This window comes from Dipteris shenzhenensis, chromosome 15 (assembly GCF_047967505.1).
Source record: "Dipteris shenzhenensis isolate YYH24624 ecotype China chromosome 15, Dip_SZ_1.0, whole genome shotgun sequence".
NCBI lineage: Eukaryota > Viridiplantae > Streptophyta > Polypodiopsida > Gleicheniales > Dipteridaceae > Dipteris > Dipteris shenzhenensis.
The window spans coordinates 37,791,111-37,813,412 of record NC_141610.1 but is presented as its reverse complement, the minus strand read 5'-3'; the positions used below and the strand labels follow the sequence as shown (position 1 = coordinate 37,813,412).

General features: G+C 46.9%; 1 protein-coding gene across 2 annotated transcripts; it reads right to left on the bottom strand.

Moving 5' to 3' along the window:
* Positions 1-57: 57 nt before the first annotated feature.
* LOC147893765 (alpha/beta-Hydrolases superfamily protein) lies at positions 58-22,026 on the bottom strand. 2 transcript variants are annotated; one of them, XM_087386011.1, is made up of 5 exons: positions 21,632-22,026; positions 21,321-21,559; positions 1,242-1,351; positions 946-1,095; positions 58-706 (listed from the first exon to the last, which is right to left on the bottom strand). In XM_087386011.1, the coding sequence occupies exons 1-5, from the start codon at positions 21,861-21,863 to the stop codon at positions 406-408; spliced, it is 1,032 nt and encodes a 343-aa protein (XP_087242137.1). In that variant the 5' UTR covers positions 21,864-22,026; the 3' UTR covers positions 58-405. The 2 variants fall into 2 exon arrangements, with proteins under 2 accessions (XP_087242137.1, XP_087242138.1); XM_087386012.1 differs by having other exon boundaries at positions 58-682; positions 21,632-22,021.
* Between the last annotated feature and the right edge of the window lie 276 nt (positions 22,027-22,302).

Sequence of the window (22,302 nt, the reverse complement as noted above, 5' to 3'; positions counted from 1 at the left end):
GCCAATAGGTGACGCACCACTTAAGATAGAATTTATCGCAATATCAGCAGGCTGGAACATGGACAAAACTTCACAAGATGAAATTTGAATGTCTGCTTATACGCCAGGAACATATATCTAGATGAATCCAGGAACATGCCCAGACTCATCCTCTGAAAACACAACAAATAGTGCAGTTTCAATCTCATGATAGTCACAAGGTTGAAAACCATAGACTCTTATGACGCATAGCAAGGAATAGCTACTATGACATCACCACCATAGTCAATGTAAATTAGTAGTGAATTACCTCTTTTGGACCCTATTCTTTTTGAAACTTTTATAATACAGATATTTTGGAGACCACTGTAAAAAGGAGGCAGCTCAGACCCATGTAGACAAAAATTTAAATAGTCAGCTTGCTCTCTATTTACCGGACTCCTGAGATCCTAGCTTTACAAAAGATGGGACCAAAATCTCAACCAAACCACTTGGATTATCCACATGAAGCCAGTGCCCTGCTTTCTCAAGTACATGATAAGAAACAGTCCCCTGACCTAATCTTGGCTGCTGACTTGCCTCGACCAGCTTCTCCAACTGTGACAAAATTGATGGAATCCAACGATCACTATTCTCAGCTCGCACTATACCAATGTCCATCCCCTTTGGTGGAGATTCTAAGAATGACCAGTAATTGGTTTGTCTGTGACAACACATTTCAACAGGCCTATGAAAATTTCAAACATGAGTATAAAGTGAAACACAAAAACACAGGAATGAAGCAGCTGTCGCATAAAACAAGAATCTACCTGCTATAAACAGCTACTTTGATGCTTTTCTACCCAAAAGAATAATTCCTCAATTACCCCACAATGATAATTGCCTTACGTAAAGAAAACAATATATACGCCTTCATAACATTGTTTATGAATGGTGACTCAGCAAGGAACAGGAAAAACAATATACCTGTAAGAAATATACATGTCGTAGATGCCTTCCACATTAAAAATCCAAGTCATTTTTTCGCTTGAAGAATCTATCCTTTTCAGATTACTGCCAAGCCAGTCGGTAAGAAGCTTGGAAAACCCCTCATTCATCATGTGCTCCGAAAACCATCTGCAAGAGAAAAAAACCTTGTTTCAGATTCTTGGAGCCAATAATAAACGTTTCAATTATAATTAAGAGTTATAACAGAAAATATTTAGTCACGGTCAGATAAAGGTACTAACAGAAGCCAAAGCTGTGATCAGTTCTTTGTCGACCTGCGAGAAGGAAGAGGGTCTGGAAGTCTTTGAATAGTTTTGAGAATACGCTCCACTTCTCCATTTTGCTCAACATCAATATTGCACGGTACAGAATCCAGAACCCACAACTGTAGTGAATTGGCGTCATCAAAACAAGACAATTCATATTCAAAGACAATTCATATTCAAAGAAAACTCACACCACTGTTGGACTTAACGAGTGCACCCGAGCTTCCTTGAAAGCTCTAGGTATAAATCCATGTTTCTCGATAGTCTGCCCGAGCTAATTTCAAATATATAATGGTATGCTCAACATAGAAAAAAACTTTTGATGAATCTAGGAACATGCCCAAACTCATCCTCTAAAAACACAACACATAATGCAGTTTCAGTTAGAAATCAAGAGGGAATGAATCACTCAAACCTCCACCCAAGATCTCTCCAACTCTTACACACACACAACTCAGATAGATGATCACAGATGCAACAAACACTCTCTCTCAGAAATAAATATGGACGGAGAGAGAAAGAGAGTATATTCATCCACCAGATGGTAGGCAGAAAAATAGCTCCAAGGGAGCAGTACAAAACACAGCAAAGTGCTGGAGAATATTGATGGACTCTCTCTCTCACTAACTGCTCCAGATCTGAGTGCTGAACACAGCCTTGGAGAGGGGCTTTCAGTCTTGCACTGGATGCTGGAATGAATGGAGGAGTAGGCCTTTTATAGGCACTGCCCAGGCCCCTCGAGTTGACCGACCAGCAGGGTCGGTACCCTATCTGGTGGCCGACCACATGGGCCCTAGAAAACCGACCAGGGCCAACCCTGGTCGGTGGCCCTGGTTGGGCCGACTTGGCCAGCCACAGGCCCTTATTTAAGGGCGCCCTGGGCGGCCAGTCAATGCTGCTCCTGGTGCCTCTGTGTGAGGCCCCTTTATTCCTGTTGTTGCAGACTGCAACCAGCCCGTGTGCTGGTTGCCTATGATGCCGGCCTCAGTCTCTCTCTCTCCCCAGCCCTCCTACCTCTCACTGCCCCTTGTCCCCTAAAATCGGGGGCTCACAGGTGGGAACAGTGAGTTTCTAACACCCCCCCCTCGATGTCACAACTGTGGGCCAATCCCCATTCGTTTGATGAGGTGCTCCATCTGTTCTCGAGGAAGTGCCTTCGTGAAGACGTCGGACAAGTTGTCGGTGGTCGGGCAGTACATAAGCTCGATCACGTCGTCGATGATGAGCTCTCGAACAAAGTGGTAATGAACTTCGATGTGCTTGGTCCGCGCATGATACACTGGATTCTTGGCAATGGCTATGCAACTCTAATTGTTGCACATCAACACTATTGCGTCCTCCTGACACACGTCCATGTCCTCCAGAATCCACCTCAACCACAGTGTCTCACAAGCTGCTATTGTCACGATCTGTGACGTATTCCTTTCTCTATTTCTAGACTTATGGATGGTTTGATGAATGGACACTTGTGGAAGGGTATGCCCTTTCGACGGGACACTTGCCTTTTCTACGAGACACTTCCTAATGAGGCACAACCCTTCACAAGAGACATCCTATTGAAGAGACATTTCTATTGTAATGTACCCTCTCATCAAGGGTCACACCCTTCACAAGGGGTACACACCTCTTCATGCACATACCCTTTGGAGTACACACCTTTTCATGTGTGACTCTTCACTCTCTATATAAGAGAGGCCCAATTGTATGGATGACACAACATCTACCCTACAGACATTCAAGCAATACAATTATTCCTTGTTCTCTACTACTTCAGTCTCCTTTCTATTCCTTAGCACATTTCTAAATATAGTAAATCTAGGATTTCTTACAGTGGTATCAGAGCAAAATTCGCTCCTGCCTGTAGGAAATGCCCCCCACCTTCTAGCGCCGATCTGATACATCTTTTCCGCTAGAAGGATATTCCGTGCACATCGTGCATGGAAGAGATGGAGAGGATGAGCGTAAAAATTTTTAGCGCCAACCCTGCCTAAAGTCATCTATGGCCTCTCCATCTCCCACACATCACAAGTTGATGTGAATGGACACGACAAAAATCGTGTCTTTTCAGGTGCTTGGGCTGTCCCAAAACCAAGGGACGCACCTTTTCCACCATGGGACACACCTTTTGGTGACGAGTCGCGACTCCTCACTCACAGGACACACCCCATCGTGGACAAAAGGACATACCTATTCATGTAGGGACACCCCTTTTAAAAACAAGGACACACCCCTTCATGAAAAGGTGCACCTATTCCAAGGGTCACACCCCTTCGAATAGGCACACCTTTTAGGCCCCAAGTACCTACAAAAGGGTACCTAGAGGGGTAAAAAGGGAAAAAAATAAACCCATCCCCTACCCTTAGGTTTACCCTAGCTACCTCGGGTTAACTAAACCCCCAATTTAATTTTTGGGGCAACTAACCACCCAGGCAGCCTCAATGAAAAGTTGCCAGCCCTTCCTTTTCTATCCCGTACGGCCTGCACCGTGCGGATTCCTGGCACCCCTGCACAGCACCAGCCTGCACCGTACGGACTTACCTGCAGCCTGCGCCAGCCATCGCCCTGTGCCGTACAGCCTGCGCAGCCCTGCGCCGTACGGTCCGCCAGCCTGCACCGTACAGCCTGCGCAGCCCTGCACCAGCCCTGTGCCGTACCATCCGCAGCCTGCACCGTACAGCCTGCGCAGCCCTGCACCAGCCCTGCGCCATACTGCACGACCAGCCCCTGCGCATTTGATTAGCCTCGCCAGCCCCCCCCTCCTGCGATATCATTGGCCTCACCAGCCCCCCCTCCTGCGCAGTCCTTGCCAGCCAAGCCTTCGCTCCTGCCTACACCTGCGCAGTCCAGCCCTGGGAAATGCTACGAGCCTCACCATTGACAGCCTGCAGCCCCCCCTTGTTTCGCCATCTTTTGTCCTGCCAAATCAGCACCAGTTGCAGCTCCTCGCGCAATGAAGACTGCCTGCGATATTCCTCAAGAATTTGCTGTCCATTTTTGGAGAGAATTTTACCCCTCACCTTTGGCATCTCCAGGGTACTCTCCACCTCCTTCAGCTCCCAGATATCCTCCTCTACAGGTTGTACCTTCTCCAAGTCAGTATTTACACTCTGAAGGCACTCCCTCTCCTGGATATCCTCCACTTCCGACAGCAGCTCCTTATCCCTTCTCAGATCCGTGGACTCTGCTACCTACCCCTATCCTCTCACGAGCAGTAACACCACTTTCGGCATCTCCAGTGTTACCTCAGACAAGACCTCCTTTACCAGACTTCCACGGGTGGTTCCATCCTGCCTCGCCTGCCCCCTCCAACATGAGCAACCTCAGGGAGCAGCCCGAATCCTCTTCCAGGAATGGTACAAACTAGAGCGCAAGTTCGCGCTTTTCTCACAGGGATCTCCGATATGTCGCAACGCTCGCGTGAAGCCTCCCCAGAGATCAAAGAATCAAGTCCAAAAAAGACCCCTGAAGTCAACGTACAAGGCGAATCACTATTGCAACTTCAAATTTCCCAGCTTTAGGACAGCATCTCCGACTTGGTCCAGAAAGTCCAACAACTTCAAGATTCTCGAAGTACCGCACATACAGAGGATGACGTGACGCAACCAGACGACTATGCGGATTCATTCCCACCAGAGGTAGAAAACACTGAACTACGTGCCCTCTACCGTTTATTTCAAGCTTCCAAAACTAAAAGACTTGACATCAAACTTCCGGAAGCCTACACTGGTCAACGCAATCGCCGAACAGTTGACCAATGGCTTGCAAAAATACGCATGTATTTTGATACTGTTGACCTCACTGAAGGCAAAAAGATCGCCTTGGCAGCCTCCCTTCTCAAGGATACAGCTTTTCTATGGTGGCAAAGACGTTTAAAGGATGGCAAAAGTGTGTTAACATGGGAACGTTTTGAACACGTGCTCCGTAAGCAGTTTATACCTGCCAATGCGGACTTCCAAGCACGTTCAAAACTCCGACACTTGGAGCAAACGGGTTCCCTATCTTCCTACATCTCTCAGTTCACCACATTGGTGCTGGAGATTGATGGTTTAACTGAGGATGATCGCCTTCATGCTTTCATCTCAGGCCTAAATCCCTCGTTACGCATTGATGTCCTTAAAGCAAACATAACCACCACAGATGGCGCTATTGCTTACGTGGAGTGCATTACAAATTTCCAAAACACAGGGAAGCAGAGTGCTAATCGCACATAGAACTCTCCTCTGGCCAAAGGTGCTCGCCCTCAAGATAACACCAGGTTTCGAAAAAACTTCGGTAATCAAGGTCAGCGACAATCTCAAGATCCCCAAAAGACTCGGAAATCATTTGCTGGATTCCAACAGAAGCACTCCTCCAAGGATCGCGCTTCTTCTTCACAAAGTCATTACCAACATCCCCAACATAAAGGTGCGGCCACTGACAAGAACAGCTCCAGCACAAAAGGACTTTATACCATCTGTACAGGCGACCATAGATGGTTAGATTGTCCCAAGCGACCAAAGCAAAATTCCAATATGGAACCTAGCACTTCCCATAAAGAAGATGCTACCCCAGCATAAGACAAGAAAGGCAAAGCTGTTCGAATGGCAAATACCATCCACCTGAGCCTTGCCAGCAACCCCAAACCTTCCCTGGCCACTCAAGTACTTTGTGTTCAAGGATCGATTCGTGGAACAACGGTCACTATCCTCATCGACAGTGGCTGCTCTCATAATTTCCTAGCCAGTTCTGTGGTCGATAAACTTCAGTTGACCACCAGTCCTAGTCTCATGGACTATCAGATTGAACTCGCAAATGGAACGACTTTCTTGTGCAACACCAGGATCAAAAACTTGTCTTTTCGCATCCAACATTATACGGACAAGTTGAACTTCGACATCATGCCTCTTTCTCGGTACGATGTCATACTTGGACAACAATGGCTCTACGACTATGATCCATCAATCAGTTTTCGCAGCCATACTATCCAGTTTGTCCACCAGGGAAAACTTATTGAGCTAACTGGTTCTAGGGACTCTCCTTCAATCCCAGTTGCCTCTGCCCTACAAGTAAAGAAGTGGGTTCGTAAACGTCAAGTAAAGACTTCACTTCTGTTGGTTACCGCCGTAGAGGAGACACCAACAAAGGATCCTCCTGAATACCTCAACCAACCTTTTTTCCAGCCCTACCTGGACCTTTTTCCACAGGAATTGCCAAAGCAGTTACCACCTCGACGACCAGTGGATCACCCAATCGAACTTATTCCCAGCACTAATCCACCGTCGAAACCTCCTTATCGGGTTTCTTACACTCAAAACGAAGAAATCCAAAGACAGGTCACCAAACTACTCGACAAAGGTCACATTCGGCCTAGTCGCAGCCCTTTCGGATCTCATGTACTACTTGTGGAAAAAAAGAATAAGTCAATGCGTCTCTGCATCGACTACCGAGCCCTCAACAAGCTCACTATCAAAAACAAGTATCCATTGCCTCGCATCGATGACCTCTTCGATCAACTTCTACATGCAACACAATTCTCAAAGATTGATCTTAGGTTATCATCAAATTCGCATACGAGAAGGCGATGAGTACAAGACAGCTTTTCGAACAAAGTATGGACACTATGAATGTTTGGTTATGCCTTTTGGGTTAAACAATGCCCCGGCCACATTCATGACACTCATGAACGACATCTTCAGGCCTTTCCTCGATAAGTTCGTCATCGTTTACCTCGATGACATCCTCGTTTTCAGCAGATCCCTACATGAGCACAAACAACATCTTCACCAAGTTTTTGAAGTTCTCCGCGCAAATTCTCTCTATATCAACAGTGAGAAGAGTGAGTTCTTCAAAACCCAACTCGAATATTTGGGACATGTTATTTCAGCTCAAGGCATCTCTGTGGATCCCAAGAAGGTCGAGGTAATCCGAAACTGGCCTACTCCTAAGAATGTTCATGATGTCCGCTCTTTTCTCGGATTGGCAAACTTCTACCATACAAAGGTCTATCGGTTTTTCGAAATCGCAGCTCCTATGTCCGAATTATTGAAAAGCACAGCAATTTTTCAGTGGCTTCCCGAAACAGAGTATAGTTTCCAACAACTCAAGCAAGCACTCACTACCACACCAGTTATGGCTATTGCTGACCCAAACCTTCCATTTGAGGTCATGACCGACGCTTCCGACATCGCTACAGGAGCAGTCTTGATGCAAGAAGGCAGAGTTATTGCTTTTGACAGCCATAAACATTCTGATATCCAAACCCGATACCCGGTTTATGAAGGAGTTTCTTGCTGTTGTACATGCTTATCGCTCTTGGAAACATTATCTCGTGGGAGCCGACTCTGTGGTCAAGACAGACCATCACTCTTTAAAGTATATCTTTACTCAGCCCGTCATGAACGCTCGACAAGCACGCTGGGTTGAGTTTCTGGCCAACTTTCACATGACCATTGAGTACATTCCAGGACTACGCAATGCAGTTGCAGATGCTCTCAGCAGGTTACCTCTAGCATCAGCCATGGTAATCTCTACATTATCTGTGGATATTCCGAATTCATTCAAAGGAAAGTATTTCAATGATAAAGACTTCGGCACAGCAGTACAGGTTCTTTCAAAAGATCAACCTTCGACTTCCGAATAAAAGATTTTCTCTTCCTATTCTTATACGGACGACCTTCTGTATTATCAAGATCGCGTCTGTGTACCACATGACAAGGATGTTCGACGTGTTTTGTTAAAAGAGCATCATGTAGTTCCTTATGCTGCCCATCCAGGCATCAATAATACTTATCGGTTACTCAGTGCAACATACTACTGGCCTCAGATGAAAAGCGACGTCATCAAAATGGTTACATCTTGCTTATCTTGTCAACAAATGAAAGCCAGTCGACGACTTCCAACAGGACTTCTTCAGCCTCTTCCAGTTCCAACTGAAAGGTGGGAAAGTATTTCCATGGATTTCATTACAACACTACCACGATCCTCCAGAGGTAACACTCAGATTATGGTAATTGTTGATCGATTGTCCAAAATGGCACATTTTGTTGCTTGCAAAAGCAGTGCACAGGCTCCGGACATAGCCAAACTATTCATACAACACATCTTCCGACACCATGGATTGCCCAAGAATATCATATCCGACAGAGATCCTAAGTTTACCAGTCACTTTTGGATTTCCCTGTTCGAATCTTTGGGTACAACTCTACTGTTCAGTTCAGCCTACCACCCAAAATCAGATGGCCAGACTGAAAGAGTCAACCAAGTTCTGGAAGAAATGCTTCGACATTATGTTCAGTCACGCCTAGCAGCTTGGGAAGAGTATCTACCACTCCTTGAGTTTGGTTATAATAACTCTTTCCATAGTGGCTAAAGACGTACATTCCAGGCGATGAAGCAGTTCCTCCTGCAGGTGATTATGTCCCAGAAATCGAAGACGATTATGTTCTCCTTATTCCTGAGCGTATTCTGGACCATCAACAGCAAGAGACTCGACATCGACTTATCAAGGAATTCCTTGTTCTTTGGCGAGATCTGGACGACTCCGACGCTACTTGGCAGTCTGATGAAGACTTACAGCAGTACCCTGACATTTTACAGCGGTATTTTCAGAAATTACAGTGATATTTTCTACATCAGTTCATTATCTCCACCAGGGTCTTCTTTTGAGTGGGAGGGGATGTCACGATCTGTGACGTATTCCTTTCTCTATTTCTAGACTTATGGATGGTTTGATGAATGGACACTTGTGGAAGGGTATGCCCTTTCGACGGGACACTTGCCTTTTCGACGGGACACTTCCTAATGAGGCACAACCCTTCACAAGAGACATCCTATTGAAGAGACATTTCTATTGTAATGTACCCTCTCATCAAGGGTCACACCCTTCACAAGGTATACACACCTCTTCATGCACATACCCTTTGGAGTACACACCTTTTCATGTGTGACTCTTCACTCTCTATATAAGAGAGGCCCAATTGTATGGATGGCACAACATCTACCCTACAGACATTCAAGCAATACAATTATTCCTTGTTCTCTGCTATTTCAGTCTCCTTTCTGTTCCTTAGCACATTTCTAAATATAGTAAATCTAGGATTTCTTACAGCTATACACGCGGCTCTGTACTCTGCCTCTGTAGATGAAAGGGCCACTGTGGGTTGCTTCTTACTCAGCCAAGAGATGGCACTAGATGCAAGTAAAAAACAATACCCTATTGTTGATCTCCTGGTGTCAGCATCACCCACCCAATCACTGTCACAGAACCTGCCTAGTTCGATGCCTTTGGTATAGGTGATCCCATAGGTGCAAGTACCCTTTAGATACCTCAACACCCGTAAACCTGCATCCCAATGACTCTTCCTGGGAGAAGCAGAGAACTGGCATAATAGCCCAACTGCATAACAAATATCAGGTTGAATATTGGTAAGGTAAAGCAAACTTCCTACCAATCGTTGATACAAAGGAGTATCGACCGGCTGAGATGTGTCGTGAACACTTAGCTTGAGCCCGACCTCCATGGGAGTTACTGCTGTCCTACAATCCTCCATCTGAAATCTCTTCAGAAGTTCTCTGCAATATTTCTCCTGTGAAATGAAGATCCTGTCTTTGGCCTGCTTTACTTCTATCCCAAGGAAGTAGTGTAATAACCCAAGGTCAGTCATCTCAAACTCAGACATGAGTAGCTCCTTGAACGAGAAATCTTCTTGACATGGTCACCTGTCAAGATAAGATCATCGACATAGAGGATGAGTACCAATCACAACCCCTTCTCAATGAACAAGTAGAGGTTTGCCTCAGAAGGGCTCCGACTTAGCCCTATCTTCTGAAAGGATACATCAATCCTTTGGTACCAAGCTCTGGGGGCCTATTTCAGCCCGTATAGCGCCTTCTTCAACCTATAGACCTTTAATGGGGACCCTGGATCTTGAAAGCCCGGTGGCTGCTCTACGTATACGTCCTCCTCCAAGGTTCCATTAAGGAATGCTGACTTCACGTCCATTTGAAAAATAGGCCGATGGAATTGGGCAGCAAGGGCAATCACTGTCCGGATAGTAACCACGCGAGCTGTGGGAGCAAAAGTTTCATCAAAATCCATGCCTTCAATTTGAGCAAAACCTTTTACCACTAACCTTGCTTTATACTTATCCAAGCTGCCGTCTGATTTGTATTTAAGTTTGTATACCCACTTAGTGCCGATGACTTTCCGTCGTGGGGGCATGGCCACTAAGTCCCAGGTATTGTTCTTCAGGATAGCATCCATCTCTGCCTGCATGGCAACCTGCCATTCTAGATGGTCCTTCGCCTCCTCGAAGGTCCTTGGCTCTTCAAGCTGAGCCTCCAACGCAAAATTCTCGGAAGGGGTCTTGACACATCCCAGCACTCCTGAAACCCCTGATCTGCAAAATAACCACACACAACATCAGAACTGAGCAGGCTGCTCACCACCCAACCGTGACATCTACGGGATGTGATCCCGAATCAGAAGATGTCCCCCCGAGCCACGAGCTGAGCTACTGGCACGAACTCCCAATCAGATCCCAACCAGCCTGGTGTCCCATACCACCAGGTAGCGCTGTGAAGCCCTGGATCTGCCACTGGGCCTTGGGCTACGCTAAGATGCAGGCGCGCGTCCGCGACACAATCCAGGATCAAACCTAGCACCTGGGAACGAGACTTGCTCCCAACTGCTCACTGAGAACTGAACCCCCTGGGCCTCTTTTATAGACTCGGGCCCCGGCGCCAAAAATAGCGAAGACCTATAAATAGTTCGTACCCTTGCCACTCAACCCGAGAATCAAGCCTGCCTAGCTCTAAGCCTCCCCAGGCTAACCTGAGCTAGTTCTGTGTACCTAGTACACGTCAGATACCGATCCGTGCACATGACATACTCCCCCTCCTCTAAGAACTCACTCCTGAGTTCGCTAAGAAATCGGGAAATGTTCTTTGGAGGTTTTGTAATGTCTCCCATGTTGCATCCTCCTCAACACGATCCTTCCACTTAATCTTGTATTCCGTGATAGTACGATTTCGAATCTGTCTTTCACGAAATTCAAGAATAGATTCAGGTTCGTGGGGAATAAAAGTTAAATCTGTAACTTCTATAATCTCATGAGGAGAAACAATTTGATCATCTGCACCCAATACTTCTTTCAGTCTACTGACATGAAAGACTGGATGTACTTTAACATCAGGAGGCAATTCTAGTCGATATGCAACTGGTCCAATTCTTTTAATGACCTTGAATGGGCCACAATATCTGGGGGATAATTTCGGAACCAAACCAGTACTTAGGCTCTTGGATTCCTTAGGAATTCGCAAATATACCATCGTTCCTTCAGAGAACTCTCTAGGTCAACGATGTCTATTAGCATAAAATCTGTCCCGATCTTGGGCACTTCTAATAGACTCCTTGGCAAACTGCAACATTTCCTGCATGTCTTGCAAGAAGTTCTTAGCAGCATCATTTTGAATCCCTTTTAATCCAACCATAACTGGTGACTTAGGTTGAAACCCGTACATAAGCATAAAAGGACTATAACCTGTACTAGAATGCTTTGCACTGTTGTAAGCAAATTCAATCATGGGTAGATAATCTTCCCATGAAGACTGTCTCTTAGATACATATGCCCGAAGCATGTCTTCAACCAACTGGTTGACCTTCTCTGTACTGCCATCGGATTGTGCATGATCCGAGGAACTCATACTTAGAGTAGTTTCCAACTTCTCAAATACAAGTGTCCAGAAGTTACTTGTAAACTTTGAGTCCCTGTCACTGACTATGTCAGATGGCAAACCATACAGCTTGATGTGAACAAGTGGTCCACAAACTCGTGAGCCAACTGAACAGCTGAAATAGTTGTTCTTGTAGGTAAGAATCTAGCCATTTTTGTCAAACGGTCGACTATGACCCAAATAGAGTCATGACCCTTGCGCGTTCGAGGCAAACCAGTAATAAAATCCATGGAAATACTTTCCCATTTATTACCTGGAATCTGTAATGGCTGTAATAAGCCCGCGCTCCTAAGGCGTTCTGCCTTAGTAACTTGACAAACTCGGCAACCTACCACATAGTTCTCTACGAATGCACGCATCTTAGGCCAATAAAAGGTATGCTTCACAAGAGACAGAGTCCTATGTATACCTGGATGTCCCGCACTAGGAGCATCATGACACTCCCAGAGAATCTTGGATTTTAGGTCCAGAACATCAGGCACACAAATCTTTTCATTCCGGAACAGCAAGCCGTTCCTAATCATCCACTGACCTCCCGCCGCCTGTATCCTAGGTGGCACAATCCCTGAGTCCTGGTCAACCATGGAGCTCCCATCCTGGACTCTCTGCCAATAAGAACTGAAATGACTATCAGTTGCGTATAGCCCTCTCAAGGATTGAAATAGGTCTGAGGATATTTCCGTAAATGACAAAGCATTTATAAACTTAACTCGACTTAAGGCATCCGCCACACTATTCAACGAACCCTTACGATAACGGATTTCGAAATCAAAATCCTGCATTAGCTCTGCCCATCTGGCTTTCCTTCCTCTCAAGTCTGATCCATCACACACATACTTGATTGACTGGTGATCAGTCAATACAAGGAACTTTGAACCATACAAGTAGTGTCTCCAAACCTTGAGAGCATACACTACCGCATAAAGTTCCTTCTCGAGTGTGGGCCAACGATACTGAGTGTCGTCTAGCTTCTTACTCTCAAAAGCTACAGGTCTGCCCTCTTGGAATAGAGCCGCCCCAATCGCATAATCACTGGCATCGGCCTCTAAAACATAAGGCCGGGTAGGATCGGGTAATGCAAGAACGGGTGCTTCCTTGATAGATAACTTCAAGGTTTCAAAAGCCTTGTTCATTGCATCATTCCAAGGGATCGGCTGAGTAGACCTGCGTCCACGACCTTTCAATATGTTGGTCAAGGGTACCGTGATTTGGGAGTAATCACGGACTGACTTCCGAAGAAATACCGTAAATCCTAGGAAAGAACGAAGTTGTTTCACAGTCTGAGGGATAGGCCATTCTAAAACCTTCTGGATACGATCCAGATCAATGCTAATACCTTCAGAAGAAATCTTGTGTCCTAAGTAAATGATCTCCTTCATAAAGAAGTCACATTTACTCATCTTGGCATAAAGCTTATGCTGTCTTAGAACAAATAAGACAACCCGGAGGTGTCCTATATGATCCTCAAGGGTTTTACTATATACCAAGATATCATCTAAGAACACGACAACAAATTTGCCCAGGTAATCCCTGAACAAATCGTTCATCATCTGCTGAAAAGTAGCAGGAGCATTGGTCAAACCAAAAGGTAATACGAGGAACTCGTAATGACCATACCTAGTCCGGAATGCGGTCCTATCTATGTGTTTAGCATAGATACGGATTTGATGATAACCCGTACGCAAATCAATCTTAGTGAAATACTTCGCTCCGGCCAAACGGTCTATCAAATCATCAGAACGAGGTAAAGGATAGCGGTTCTTAATTGTAACTTTATTTAATCGTTTATAATCTATACACATCCTCCAGGAAGAATCCTTCTTCTTTCTCAAGAGGACAGGTGCACCCCAAGGAGATTTACTTGGGCGGATATAGCCCATATTCAGGTAATCCTGAAGCTGGATAGCTAACTCATCCTCCTTTACCTGGCTCATCCTATACGGTGGTACACTGATAGGTTGAGCCCCTGGGACTAAGTCTATGCGATGATCTACTGCCCTTTCTGGAGGTAAACCTTCTGGCAGTTGAGCTGGAAATACGTCTTTAAAATTATCTAACAACGTTCTCAATTCTCGGTGTTCAAACACACTTAATTCATTTTTGTTAATTACTGAAACAACAAATGAAGAAAGTGGAATCAAAACACACTGATAGACATCATAATGAGAAGTGTTCAATATATTCCGAAGCTGCATCGCAAATACAATAGGCCCCTGAGAAGGGATAATCTTATCACACTGAATACAAAATTGGGTGCCTTTGTCTTCAAAAGAAAGGGTATGCTCCGTCCATCCGATCTGGATATTGTGGGTTTTAAACCACTCTATCCCGATCAGCAAGTCTACATGCTCTAAATGCATAACATAACATGTGAGAGCTCCCGTGTAGGCTTGAATCCGGATGGGAAGCGCTTCAACCTTGCGATCCCAAAACTGCTTCCCGGCTGGAAGCTGCACCTCGTAGGTGTGGTCGCTAGGTACTGTGGACAGCCCCATCTTCTGCACAAATTTGTAATTAACAAAATTGTGAGAGCTGCCCGGATCAAAGAGAATGTGAACCCGTTGGTCCCTAACTTCTCCATAAACTCGGAAAAGATCATGGGAACCAAACAACGAAGTATTAAAGGTACAATTGCAAGAAAGGGAGCAGGTAATGACATTTACTGAAATACCTGTCATCGTAACCTGGTTGGCTCCCTTGGCTGCGGTACGCGGACCTGCCTGGAGCTTCGGTCCTAGCACCAATTTCTGGTTCTTCCGCTTAGGACACTCATTCTTCGTGTGGCCCCGCTCCTCGCAATAAAAACACCGGCCCTCTTTCTTGAGCCTGAGAGTGCGAAGGAAACGGGCCTTACCATTCTTCGCAGGAGTTAAGCTTTTCCTGGAGGCGTTGTCCGTAGACTTCGTCTCCCCAATACCTGTTGCATGCTGAAAGAACTTGTGTTTGTTCTTTCCGCTGGTCTCGGTAACTGTGGTTGCCTTGGTACCGGCCATGGTATCATCATATATGCGCGCATATGTCATGGCCTCCTGCAATGTTGTGCACTTGTTATTCTTAATCTGTAACTTATAGGAGTCTGGCAAACCATCCACGAAAAAACCTAACAAGGTTACAGGATCCATTTTAGTGGCCCTGGTTTGCAGATCCCTAAATCTCTGAAGATAGACTTCAAAAGTTAAGTTCAATTTTGACATATCGAGGGCTTTGAGCTTGCCGACGATATCTTAGTCATCTTCCTTCTTCAGGAACTCCTTCCTGAAGATACCCTCAAATTCTATCCAAGTGTCAGGCTTAGGCTGGAGTTCTTTCCACCAAAGCAAGGCTTTACCTGACATAAACCCTGCTGCTAGCTGAATCTTTTTCTCGTCTGGATAGGGGTGAAATTGGAAGTGAACTTGCCACTTGTGCAGCCAAGTGTCAACCACCTCCTTTGTTCTTGATTTCTGGTCACCTGGAAAGGGATCCGGAGTGATATTCGGGCCTAGCACGGAGGCCATGGCATCCACATGCGTGAGTGCCTGAACCGTGCTAGCCAGAAGAGTCAAGGTAGCTTGTATCCCTTGGAGTTGCTGTGTCAACCCCGATTGATTAGCGTTGACCTGCTCAAATTTACCACTGAAGGCTTTCTTAGTGAACTCACTGAAGGCTTTCTTAGTGATCAGGTCGTCATAGAGACCCTGATCATCCTCTCCCACTGGAGTGTAATCTAATTCCTGCTCCCCCATAGTGAACTCGAGATTCGGAGCATCAGACATGGCTGAATACTAACTCGATTACAGGCTGAGAGAAATAAATAACTGAAACGGAGCACGGAGGGAGATGGAGTAGAAGAAAACCGTCCCAGATAAATCTGACAGAAAGGATGCTGAAATCTGGAAGACCACGAGCCCTGGTGCCTCCCCGAATCTGCAACCGGATGCGCAGTCAACGATAGAGGCTGTACGGACTGCTGACGTGGCCTGTATGGCTGCTGACGCAGTCCGTACGGTGGCTGCAGGTGTAGGCGCAGCTGCTGTACGGAGCAGCAGCAGGTACAGAAGCAGATGGTACAGTCCGTACAGGCTGTACGGCTGTCGCTGCAGCTGTACGGGCTGGTACGGAACTTTGGGAGCTGTGCAGGGCTGACGCAAGCAAGGCGGATGCAGGGAACTGCTCGTACAAGGCGCTGCTGAAGGGCGAGGCGGGCTGGCACAGATCTCGAGGTGATGTCTCGAATCTGGGGCTGCTTGTGGGTTGCCTAGCACCCAGCCCCCACCTATATAGGGTGCAGGGCTGCCTGATTTGGAAGCTAGGCTTCCAAAAAAGGCTGAGCCCCCTCCAGCTTTGGAGGGGTGCTTTTGCGAAAAAAGCACCTGAGCCCCTCCAACTTTGGAGGGGTGCTTTTTTCGTAAAAAAGCACCTTCCTCCTGCCCTTCCTCCTGCGCAGGCTGCACGCAGCCCTAGGCGCAGGCTGTTCGCAGCCTGTTGTGCAGGCTGTGGACAGCCTATTGCGCTGGCTGTGGACAGCCTGTTGCGCAGGCTGTCCTGCCCCTACAGCCTCGCCTACTGCGTCCCTTTCTACTCCCCGCATCCTCTACTCCCTAGCTGCTTATTTCCTGCCCTACTCTCCTCCCTTTCTGCTCTCCTTCTCCTCCCCCAGACTTCTCTCTGTAGCCTTCAGAATTTTCGATTCTATTTCACTCCTCTTCTTCTTCCTTTTCCAGATATTTCTTCACCCCTTCTACCCCAGGTAGACAGCAAAAACGCAGCAGGAAATCTCGAATTTTAGGGCATACCTGGAAGAGAAATCCGTCAAATTTCTCGTATCAGAAGTTCCTACCTCAGGAGTTGGCTCTGATACCAACTGACACATCCCAGCACTCCTGAAACCCCTGATCTGCAAAATAACCACACACAACATCAGAACTGAGCAGGCTGCTCACCACCCAACCGTGACATCTACGGGATGTGATCCCGAATCAGAAGATGTCCCCCCGAGCCACAAGCTGAGCTACTGGCACGAACTCCCAATCAGATCCCAACCAGCCTGGTGTCCCATACCACCAGGTAGCGCTGTGAAGCCCTGGATCTGCCACTGGGCCTTGGGCTACGCTAAGATGCAGGCGCGCGTCCGCGACACAATCCAGGATCAGACCTAGCACCTGGGAACGAGACTTGCTCCCAACTGCTCACTGAGAACTGAACCCCCTGGGCCTCTTTTATAGACTCGGGCCCCGGCGCCAAAAATAGCGAAGACCTATAAATAGTTCGTACCCTTGCCACTCAACCCGAGAATCAAGCCTGCCTAGCTCTAAGCCTCCCCAGGCTAACCTGAGCTAGTTCTGTGTACCTAGTACACGTCAGATACCGATCCGTGCACATGACAGGTCTTCTGAAGACATTGGGACTGTCGCAACCCGGAACTGCTACTCTCAGGTATTTCGGTGACCCGAGAGTCTTCCAATGTCCGAAGGTACCATTGGTGCAACCTCTTCTGCTTCTCAGTGGGAGGAGGAACTGGAACTGCTGTTGGAACATCCTGCCCTTCCTCAGTACTTGTGGAACATCAGCTTCCAATTTCGCCACCTCTTGGATGGTCAACCTGGGGCGGGGTGGGTTCGGGGGTTGAACAATCTCCTCCTCCTCAATCTGAGGCTCCTGTTGGGATTCAGGTTCCTTTTCCTCGAAGATAACATCCCGATTGATAAGGATCTGCTTCTTTACAGCGTCGAAGAGTCGATAGGCCTTGGATTCTTCACTATACCTAACAAAGATACATTTTCTGCTCCGGGAATCAAGCTTGGTCCTATCTTCCTTGTGCACATGCGCCCATGCGTTAGAACCAAAAAATGCAAAGATGAGTGATAGAGGGCTTCTTACCATAAAATGCCTCATATGGAGTCTTGTCCTTAACGGCCTTCGTCTTGGTCCTGTTGAGAATGTGTACGGCTGTATTGATAGCTTCACTCCAATAGGCTTTAGAAAGGTTCCTACCTCGGAGCATAGCAAGCCCTGTCTCCGTGGTGGTTCTATGCTTCCTCTCGGCTACCCCATTTTGCTGAGAAGTATGTGTTGTGGTGAGTTGTCGCTTGATCCCATGCTTTCGACAAAATGTGTTGAACTCATTTGAGGTGAATTCTCCCCCCCAATCTGTACGGAACGTCTTGAAATCCTCCCCTATCTCCTTTTCAACTCTAGCCTTCCAGTCCTTGAACTTCTTGAAAGCCTGTGACTTTTTTGCCAAGCAATACACCCAAGTCATTCTACTGAAATCATCCACAAAAAGAAGTGAGTACCTAGATCCTGCCCACGATGCTGTAGACATTGGGCCACAAATGTCGGCATGAACCAACTCAAGTGGTTTGCTGGCCCGAAACGAGGCCTCTTGTGGGAACTTGTCCTTGTGCTGCTTGCCTTCTAGACAAGCCCTATAGACATCATCCTTGCCTGTAATTGGTGGAAGTCCATCCACCATCTTCGACTTTGACATTTCAGCCAAGGTTCCATAGCTGACGTGACCGAAGCGCTCATGCCAAAGGTTGGACTTTCCGTTGCCTTCATGAACCAACATTGCACTGAGGCGGTACAGTCCATTCTCTTCAACTCCTTGAGCCACCATCTATCCATTTGCTTTGGATGTCACGGTAACCTTGCCATCTTGAAAGAGAACTGCCATGTTGTTTTTGTCCATCTGACTTATAGACAGTAAGTTCTTGCAAAGGTTGGGTACATAAAGTACTCCAAAGATATCCTTCTCCTCACCCACAGTTGTAATGAAAGGAATGCTACCGATGCCCTTCACAGGACACGTCCGGCTATGCCCGACAGAAACTTTGGAATCCGGGTGTGTACTTTCCATGGTTTTGAACTAAGTCTTCCTGTTAGACATGTGCTTTGAAGCACCGCCATTCTTGAACTCCTTTGGCTTGCCTTTTCCAGGCTTGTCTTTGGCCACTAATGCCTTCTCGTCGGTTTGCGTAAAGAGTTTCTCTCGAGCCTCCTCCTAAAGCAGGAGTGGGCCAAGCTCCTCAAACGTGATTGGCTTAGTCCGTTGACCTGTAGTGACCGTAGTCACAAAACTTTTGAAACTCTGTTGCAGCTTGTGGAGTGTGAGCAACGCCAATTGACTCGAGTCCACCTTCTGACCAACCGCTGCGAGCTGGTCCCGCACGACTTTCACCTTTGTCAGATGGTCATGCACACTATCACCCTCATTCATATCAAGATTATAAAGCTGATCCTGAAGAGTAATGATACGGGCTGTATTATCGGTTTCATACAGTTCCTTCAGTATGGCCCACGCCTCTGAAGACGTCTTTGCCAACTAGATATGAGCAATCACAGCATCTGCTGTCGTGCCAATTAGCATTGCTAAGGCTTGAGCATCCCTCTCCTCCCATGCACTGAGTTCATCCGCATCTGCTTCAAATAGAACTTCACCTCTTTTGTCCACAATGTCCTCCGGCTTCTCCTCCATCCCAATCACTATCTTCCACAGCTTCCATGCCAACAGATGGCTTCGGATCTTGACTTTCCAGATTGGATAGTTCGTCCCATCGAGCTTTCCAGCTTCACCAAAATTGGGAATAAATGAAGAAGGAAGATGACTCGAAAAGGAGGAAGGATGAGCAGTGGGTGTAGAGGCTTCTAAACGCTGATCCATCTCGGTGAATAGCAAACTGAAAAACTGAAGCAAAAAAGATGTACTGACCTCCCGTGCTAGCCTGAGCTGAAAACAGAATCGCCTTTCTGCCAAGGGAGTCCTTCCTTCAGAGAGTGCTTTGATGAATTGAGAGCCTATGGCTCTGATACCAAGTTAGAAATCAAGAGGGAATGAATCACTCAAACCTCCACACACGATCTCTCCAACTCTTACACACACTCAACTCAGATAGATGATCACAGATGCAACAAACACTCTCTCTCAGAAATAAATATGGACGGAGAGAGAAAGAGAGTATATTCATCCACCAGATGGTGGGCAGAAAAATAGCTCCAAGGGAGCAGTACAAAACACAGCAAAGTGCTGGAGAATATTGGACTCTCTCTTTCACCAACTGCTCCAAATCTGAGTGCTGAACACAGCCTGGCTTTCAGTCTTGCACTGGATGCTGGAATGAATGGAGGAGTAGGCCTTTTATAGGCACTACCCAGGCCCCTTAAGTTGACCAACCAGCAGGGTCGGTACCTTGTGTCTGGTGGCCGACCACATGGGCCAACCCTGGTCGGTGGCCCTGGTTGGGCCAACTTGGCCAGCCACAGGCCCTTATTTAAGGGCGCCCTAGGCGGCCAGTCAATGCTGCTCCTGGTGCCTCTGTGTGAGGCCTAGAGCCCTTTATTCCTGCTGTTGCAGGCTGCAACCAGCCCGTGTGCTGGTTGCCTATGATGCCGGCCTGAGTCTCTCTCTCTCCCCAGCCCTCCTACCTCTCACTGCCGCTTGTCCCCTTAAATCGGGGGCTCACAGGTGGGCACAGTGAGTTTCTAACAGTTTCAATCTCATTCTAGTCACTCAATAGGTTGAAAACCATAAACACGATCACGAATAGCAGGGACTAGCTACTATGACATCCCCACTGACGTCTTCAGCACCCAACAGTGGGTGTAGATCATAGTATAAACATATGCTCTCACATGTACAAATCCACACACCCACACATACTTGAGCATCCATCTATACAAAGGTCTTCATACTAAGTTTCTCTCAGCAGTGACAAAGACTAGCACTAAAGGAGAAGGCTAATCAAAAAGTAGTCCACATTCTCTTCATTCAAGCTACAACTGCTTGTGAAGACTATATATAATTTCATTTTAGTCTCTCCCAAACAAGCATCCCAAAAAATGCTTAGACCATCTAGCTGATAAAGCCGCAACATCTAGGTGAAACTTGCATGTACGCTAATATGGCATAAGCTAAGAGAGAGCTCCCAGCAGGTTATTAGCATGCAACATACTATGGACTCGTTGCACTTAGAATCCTTGAGCTCTAACCAAACGAGACTCTACTTCAATAATAAAGTCTGTCTCTTCCTCAAACGCAGTAACTTGCGATTCAAGACTGTTAACAAAACACCAACAGGGGCTTAGGCTTACGAGCACTGTGCATGGTGCAATGTTCTCAACAACCAGGAAAGAGCCTGAATGAAGCATTCAGTCCATACAGCGGGAACCTGAAGGCTGAAAGTACAGTTAGGCCTTTGTTGTACAGAGCTGACACCTGCTGGCTCTTCTAAATGTTCTTGTTCTATAATGCAACCATTTTAAAGCCTTCATAGCGGATGACGAATCTTCTACAAAAAGAGCTGTTGGTCTCGATGCATTCATGCTAGTGGTGCACCTTTCTAAGTCAAACGAGCGTGTCACAGGAGCAAAGGAGCAGAATATGGGATCTCAGGTCACCTGACTTGGAGAGACGGCTGAATCCCCGTAGCGTCCGCGTGCGCAGCTCTGTCCGAACTCCAGAGCAACTTTGCCACCCAAAGAATGCCCCATGACAACATCAGGCCACTTCCACGACTGCGATTGAACGAGCTCCGCAATATCCCTCGCCGCCGATTGAATGTTATGCGGCTGTTTTAAATGCTCTAATCCGGCAGAATTCGCATGATTCCGCAAATCCACCAGAATCATCTGCCATCCTGCAGTATACGTCCCGATTAGCTTTTGCTGCCAAAAGAAACAACAAGGATGTTGCACAGCAAGGGCTGTACCTGCTGCATTAGGGGGGCTGCGCGGAATCACGGTGTTGAGAAGTTGCTTAGCAAGCGTTCTCAAGTTTTTGCCAGCGCCCATGAGCCCATGAATGAGGATAGCGGTCCGAACTTGTTCTGGGTTTTCTCCAGAAGCCACTTTCTCGTGGGCAAGGGTGGCGAGGCCTCGATCACGAAAGGACAATCGATGGGCTCTTCTTCTAACAATCTGAGATGCAAGGTTGAGAGCCATCAGAAAGAAGAAGCAGATTCTAGTTAGTCCATCTTTTGCTTCCAGCCAGGCTTCTGAGGACCTCTTTTCAGCATCCTGTCGAGTCCTCTTGGCCTTCCTCCATCTACTATTCGTCTCTCTCTCTCTCACTCTTCTTGGTGACTATTCTCGCGCGCTCTCTCTCACCATGCGCGCTCTCTCTCACCATGGGCACATGCAGCTTTTTTGGCACAGACGGCAATTGGATGCCTAATGGATGCAATCGGACTCCTCAAGTCAGGCAAGGTCCGACGGCATATCCAATAGGAAACCTCACATGTGCCCATAACTCAGATGAGGTCCGATGAGCTTCAGGATGACATGTGCCCCTACATCCGGCACGAAACTTATTGATGGAATGCAATTGGATGGAACAGAGACATGTGCCCGGCCTATCTCTGTGAGCCACTCATTATGGCAG